Genomic DNA, 6,986 nt, shown 5'->3' with positions numbered 1-6,986 from the left:
TACTGGTTCAGGCAACGTGCCCTACATCCAGTTTGAGTCGGTCGGTGACTTTATTCCTGAGCCCAGGTGCTCGAAGTTTGCTGTGGGGTTACAAACGGAAGGGAGTAAGATGGGGGGTGCAAGAGGTCTAGTCGGACTCTGGACCGAAGCGCCGAGAGTGACGGGAGCTCCTACGTGCGCTAAGTATTCGAGCGTGTGCTCTGTGTTTTTGTGAGATTGATCGTCAATTGTGTCCGCTGGTGGTTGAATCCCCCTATTTGGGAGAGAGCGCGTCCCCTTTTATAGATGAATGGGACGGCCTTTACAAGCGAGAGAGAGTACGTATGCTGCTAAGTCTTGTTGTCCACGCTGTCGGGTACAAGATAATTGTAGGCGTCCATAACACTGTTAATGTCAGATGCATGTGGGAGGTTCTATCGTCTTCTTCTAGTATGGCGGATGCCGGTACCTACCATACTGTTGATACCCAGAGACATATGGGGGGTTTTATCATGTTCGCCTGGTATGGGAGTTGAGAGCGCCCACAACACTATAGGGCAAAAGTCGGCGCCCACAACACTGCTGGGGCTCTGACATGTCTGGAAGGTGGCAGGGCACCCTTCTGACATGCCCTATTGGTACTGTGCTGCAGGTGTACAGGGTACGGTCTGGTATTGTGGTTGACTTGAGCGCCCTACCTTTACTTGCTCTGCTCGTTTTCTGGGTCCTCACCGAGCGGGCGTCCCCGGTCGGTTGGTCCCAGTCGGCTCCGACTGCGCCAGTCGGAGAAGAGCTGTAAGCAGAGGTTCGGTGCATCCCCGGTCGGAGACGCGGGTCGGAGTCGGAAGCGGCGTTGGCCAGGCCTTCCAGTCGGAGAAGCGGGCTGGAGTCGGAATCGAGCATCATTCCTCTTTGGCCAGGCCTTCCGGTCGAAGATTGGATCGCCCTTCTGGCCTGTTGTTAGGTTTTTGGGCTGGCCCAGGAGTTGCACGCCGTTCGCAACGTCGTCTGCGGGGCCAGGCTTTTGCTGGGAAATAAGTCCATGAGAGACTCCAGGTTTATGAACCCGACAATTTTGCTTTCTTTTTTCTACATGCAGGACATCCGATGCTACAGGTTGCTTTGATCAGTCCTAATGGTAGCAGAGATGGTCAGTTCTGCACTAGCCCAGGAGGCTGTTAACCAAGTCTTATCGAGAATCAAGGATGTTTATGAGGAAAAGTCAGATGCAAAGGAGCACATAGAGAGGATGGAGATGGCACACATCAAGCTAGAAGCCGCCCTTGAGAAATCCAACAGGTGGAACCTCACCAGCTCGCCACTCCTGCACTGGCGGAGCAAGCTCAAGCGTGCCTCACAGGAGTGCGGCCACACTCTGCGCCGGTGCCGGCAGCGATTCCAAGAAGAGGAAGAAGTGCAACAAGCAGTACAGAGCTCCTCCTTTCCGAAGAGGGTTGCTCATACTGCCAGGTCATTCGTTTCGTCAATCTTCAGTCGCAGTGATGATGACAAGCTGACAAGATCCACCGCCGTCCTGCGATTTGAGAGGTTTGCAGAAGGTGCAAGTGAATTCTTGAGGTACGTGGAGCTTGGTGGCACACCACGCAGATACATGTTTTTCGACCCTCTTATGCACCATCTTCTCACCAACAAAGGAACAAAGCATTGCTTTGTTAGCAGGGGTCAACATCTTTCATTTGTTTTACAGCCGTTTAGCCCACCAGAGAATGGGATGGAGGGTTGCCTAATATTATTACTTGAAGACACAAATGCTTCAGAGAATAATTTCCTTCTTGCCCTCAGCTTACGGCTCTCTGAGAGTACAGATGTAGTTGGGGTTGCAGTTAGATGCCTGCACCTGTTCACACCTTACTTAAGCTCAACAGCCGAGACTGTGAAGACAAAGCTCACACAGGTACCAACACAAGACTTGTGCTGGGTGTCTGATGCTTATTCTGGTTTAGGATGCTGTGATGAACACCTGAACAATCTTCACACCATCTATTCTAAATGGTTTCGACCGAACCCACTTTGTTGCCAGCAACAAGATCATGACTACACCCAGCGCTACAATGCTACAAGCTCATCATCAAAATCATTGCCATGTGATATATGCTTGGAACCAGTTATCCAAGTGTATTTGCTGGGCCATGTCACACTGTCTGTTGGGAACAACAGGCAGAGGGCAGTCGTCGATGGAGAAAGCGAAACAAACCCCATAGGGGACTGCCCATATCTAAAACTTGGAGCGCATTTCTGGCCCCATGCCTCATTTGAAGATTTGTAACCTGGAATCGACAGTTCAGCAACAGAAATCATCAATGGGGTAGCTGCGCAACGTGGCATGTATGCAAAAATTTCATTTGAACTGTTGACCGACATTATGATACCAAAGGCAGTAGATTGCCTTCGCAGGGATGTGGCAGCTACCTCATATCAGATTCTATGGAAGTCCAAGCATGGCGGCTCATACATTCAGGTTGAGAAGACCTCATGGAGAGGAACCACTCAAAAAGTCCGACAAAGAAAACAACCTAACCGATGGCCAGGCAAGAAGGTCCAGGGATGGGCAAGTGTGAACAATGAGTTCATATGCTCGTGGATTAGACATGCGTCTACCCAGTTGAAGGACTCAGTGGTGGACTGGATTCAGAAAGAAAGACGATTGCCACAACCGTTGTAATTGAAAACAAATTCCTGCTTCCGTGACTGTCCAATCATGTTGCTGTCGTTACAAGATCACAGATCTTTGGTAAGGACAAGCAAGTCACACAGCACGTTCAGTGGCTGAAGGACTTTCACTTCCTTGAGCTTCAACTACCTTGATGAACAAAATATAGTTGAGCCGTTGGTGTGTTTTGCTAATATAAGACTACATAGGGGTTTCCTGAAAAATGTACTAGCTATTTGTAGAGATAATGAAATGGCAAGGTTCAGATGTGTCGTTGTCACAGTAATGACTGCTTGTCAATGTTGGTGAATTCTTTTTGCTTCAGTCATTCTCGATCATGAAGTGGTGGTGGTGCAAGCCGCCTCTAGAAATCGATTTCAGCCACCTCTAAAAATAGGAGCTACACATTAAAATTTGTTTTTTTTTCAAACTACCTTGGATGGAGAAACAACAAAAATGAAAGTTATGCAACTTTATAGTTGACAATTTTTTAAAATCATCTATGCATGGAAAATTACGTTTGGATTTTTCACATTTGAAATTCAAAATTTTGAAATGTCCAGAAACGACCAAAACCAAAGTTGTAGATCCCGAAAAGCTATGAAACTTTGTAGTTGATCGTGTTTTCATTTGAACTCATCTATGCATGGAAAATTTACGTTTGAATTTCTCACATTTGAAATTTGAACTTTTCAAACAACCTCAGATGGAGAAATAGCCCAAACAAAAGTTGTATATCTCGAAAAGTGACGCTACTTTGAAGTTGACAACTTTTTTGTTTGAGACCATCTATGCATGGAAAATCTACATTTGAAATTGACCTCGGATGGAGAAAAGCCTAAAACTAAAGTTGTAGTCTCGAAAAGTTATAAAACTTCGTAGTTGCCATCTTTTTCATTTGAATTCGTTTAAGATGAAGATAAAACGAGGAGGACGAATATCCCAAATAGATATAAGTGTGTTATAGATGGAGTGGTTAGGGGACAAACGCGCGAGGCGTGCGGTCGTGCACGTTTTTCGCACGAATAGTTGCGTGACTTACGACGGCGCGCTGTATGTGTGGCTGTCAGGTCTCCCGAGATTGAAAAAAAAAATGTTATTTCTTAGCCTAAACTTGTGATTTCTGGACAACGATTTGTAAGTGCAGACGCCTCTACAAATCGATTTTTAGAGGCAACTAGACAACCACCAATACAAATTGTTCATTTATGGAAACGAAATAGCATAGGCGGCTGGGCCAACCGCCTCTATAGGGGCATCCTAGCCGCCTCTGAAGACATTTTCTGTAGTAGTGGCAACTATAGCACAGGCGTTATATGACTCATGTAATAGTGATATTGCCAATATCATAGCCGAAGTATATTTTTTGGGTAACAACACGATACATGTACATACTTATATTCTACGTTTATTAGTCCACCGTCAACAAGATTGCTTGGTCATGTGTATTGGATTCTAGCGCACAGTGGGACATGCTGCCCACACCCGACGCGTTCCTAGTTAACTTCCATGGGCGTGTCTCGATATATCAGTCCACTCTGGCGGTCTCCGCGATTTGTTCTGTACTGTACATCAAGCATCTTCAGTCACTCTTGCGGTCTTCACGATGTGACCCGTACATCAACCTCACTACTACTTTGCCCTCTACATCACATAATTGTCTTTTCCCTCTATTCAAAGTCCTCCTGCGTGCGTATCACTCTTGATAATTTTTCCACAATGTCCCTCTCACGAATGAAGTACCTCTCAATATGTATGGTCACAACTGGCCGGTTTGGGCAGGATAGATTCCCCAACTCTTGTGTCTGAGTTGCTGTGGTGTCGACTTTCTGAGACCCTACAGCTAGTGCAAGTGTTCAACCACGCCAGGTTTTGATTTCCTCTCCGCACTTGCAGTTTACAGGATCAATCGTAGATTTTAGACTGATGAACAGGGACAATCTGACTCATATATGTATGCAATATTTTGCTTTCTTTTTGTGCATGCAGGACAACCGATTCTACAGGTTGCTCTGATCAATCTTAATGGCAGCAGAGATGGTCAGTTCTGCACTGGCCCAGGAGGCTGTTAACGAAGTCTTATCAAGAATCAAGGAGGGTTATGCGGAGAAGTCAGATGCAAAGGAGCACATAGAGAGGATGGAGATGGCGCACATCAAGCTAGAAGCCGCCCTTGAGACATCCCACAAGTGGAACATCAGCAGCGCGCCACTGCTGCGCTGGCAGAGCAAGCTTAAGCGTGCCACACAGGAGTGCGACCGCACTTTGCGTCGGTGCAGGCAGCGATTGCAAGACGAGGAAGAAGTGAAACAAGGGCTACAGAGCTCCTCCTTTCCTAAAAGGGTTGCTCATACTGCCATGTCATTTGTTTCGTCAATGTTTAGCAGCGGTATCGATGAAGAGCTAAGAGGATCCACCGCCGTCCGGCGATTTGAGCGGTTTGCTGATGGTGCGAGCGAGTTCTTGAGGTACATCGAGCTTGGTGGCACACCATGCACATACATATTCTCCGTGCCTCTTATACGCCATCTTCTCGCTGGCAAAGGAGCAAAGTATTGCTTTGTTCGTGGGGGCCAACATCTCTCACTTATTCTGCAGCCCTTTAGTTCACCCAACAATGGGATGGAGGGTAGCCTAATATTCATACTTGAAGATGGCAATGCCCCGGAGAATAATTTCATTCTTGCCCTCAGCTTACGGCTCTCTGAGAGTACTGACATAGTTGGGGTTGCAATCAGATGCTTGCAGCGTTTCATACCGTACTTGAACTCAACGGCCGAGATTGTGAAGACAAAGCTAACCCAGGTACCAATGCAAGACTTGTGCTGGGTGTTCGATGGTTATACAGTTTATGGCTATGATGAACAACGGAACAATCTTCACACCATGTGTTCCAAATGGTTTCGACCAAACCTATTTTGTTGTCAACAACAAGACCATCCTCACGTTCAGAGCCCCGCTTCAGAATCATTACCAAGTGATATATACTTGGAACCTATTATCCAAGTGTTTCTGCTAGGACAGGTCGCACTGTCAGCTGGCAACAACAGGCAGAGGACAATTGTCGATGGTGAAAGCCAAAAAAGCCACACGAGAGACTTTCCATATCTGAAACTTGGAGCACACTTCTGGCCTCATGCCTCTTCTGAAGATTTGCCACCTGCTGTCGGTGGGTCAGCATTAGAGATAATCAACGATGAAGCCAAACAACATGGCATGTATCCAAACATTTCCTTCGAACAGCTGGGTGAGATCACGAGGCCAAAAGCAGTAGATTGCCTTCGCAGGAATGTGGCAGCTACCTTGTATCAGATGCTGTGGAAATCCAAGCATGGCAGCGCATACTTTCGGGTCGAGAAGACCTCATGCAGAGCAACCACTAGGATAGACAAAGTTGGAAAATGTCGTAAGCAACGGAGGGACAAGAAGGTTCCGGTTCAGGGATGGACAAGTGGTAACAATGAGTTCATTGTCTCATGGATTGCGCATGCGCCTGCCCAATTGCAGGGCTCAGTCATCGACTACTGGATTCAGAAAGAAAAGCAATCAGCACCACCGTTATTATTGAAAACTAATGGCTGCACCCGTGATTGTCCAATCATGCTATCGTCTTTGCAAGATCACAGATATTTGGCTTGGAAGCTCAAGTTCTCCAGCACGTTCAATCCCTGAACGATTTCCACTTGCTCGTACTACCTTGATGTAAATAAAGTTCAACTATTGTTTGTGTTGCAAACATAAGATTATATAGGGTTGACCTATAAAATGTACTTCCTTCTCATTCCAAATTATAAGTTGTTGAGCCTTTTCTAGGTACGTAGCTTTTGCTAGATACTTAGATATACATTATGTCTAAATATTTAGAAAAGTTTATAATTTAGAATAGAGGGAGTAATAACTATTTTGGGGTAGACATTCAGTTCTAACCGAACTTTCAGTCCGGTTTATTTGTTTTCGTTAATTTTGGATTTTGGAGAATATAAGAGCGAGAGTTATGCCAGAGAACCAACAACTGATGGTTTGGGTACCCAAACATTTTTTTTATGAAACTGGATGGATTTGCTGATAGGACCCGAGGTCCTACCGGAGTTGCTGCGGAGGTTGTAGGGATGGAAGAGGGAGGGCGAGGTTTGATCTCTCGGCGACAGCATGGTGCCGTGGCGGCGAGAGGAAGAGGCGGCGGTTGCTTGCTGCTGCTACCCTAGGGCTGTGCGTGAGAGAAGGCAGCAAGGAGTCACGTACGTATCCCTTGGCCCTTGAGGCCAGGCAAATAATGTTTGCCTTCCTTGCCTTCTCCAATAAGTGTTAACAGATATATATAGCCTATCTATAAATC

General features: G+C 46.3%; 1 protein-coding gene and 1 pseudogene across 1 annotated transcript; both read left to right on the top strand.

Moving 5' to 3' along the window:
- Window positions 1–1,114: 1,114 nt before the first annotated feature.
- Window positions 1,115–2,770, top strand: LOC136531148 (uncharacterized; annotated as a pseudogene).
- A 1,611-nt stretch (window positions 2,771–4,381) lies between these two features.
- On the top strand, window positions 4,382–6,455 carry LOC136531150 (uncharacterized). The gene is made up of 2 exons (XM_066523854.1): window positions 4,382–4,519; window positions 4,640–6,455. The coding sequence occupies exon 2, from the start codon at window positions 4,676–4,678 to the stop codon at window positions 6,320–6,322; it is 1,647 nt and encodes a 548-aa protein (XP_066379951.1). The 5' UTR covers window positions 4,382–4,519; window positions 4,640–4,675; the 3' UTR covers window positions 6,323–6,455.
- Window positions 6,456–6,986: the final 531 nt, after the last annotated feature.

Source organism: Miscanthus floridulus, unplaced genomic scaffold (assembly GCF_019320115.1).
Source record: "Miscanthus floridulus cultivar M001 unplaced genomic scaffold, ASM1932011v1 fs_289_5_6, whole genome shotgun sequence".
Lineage (NCBI taxonomy): Eukaryota > Viridiplantae > Streptophyta > Magnoliopsida > Poales > Poaceae > Miscanthus > Miscanthus floridulus.
Note: the sequence above shows the minus strand (reverse complement) of the source record. Positions and strands in the feature narration are given on the sequence as shown.

What these genes read in the sequence shown, in the direction of transcription:
- LOC136531150 (XM_066523854.1), top strand. Translation starts at nt 4,676, where the DNA reads ATGGCAGCAGAGATGGTCAGTTCTGCACTGGCCCAGGAGGCTGTTAAC.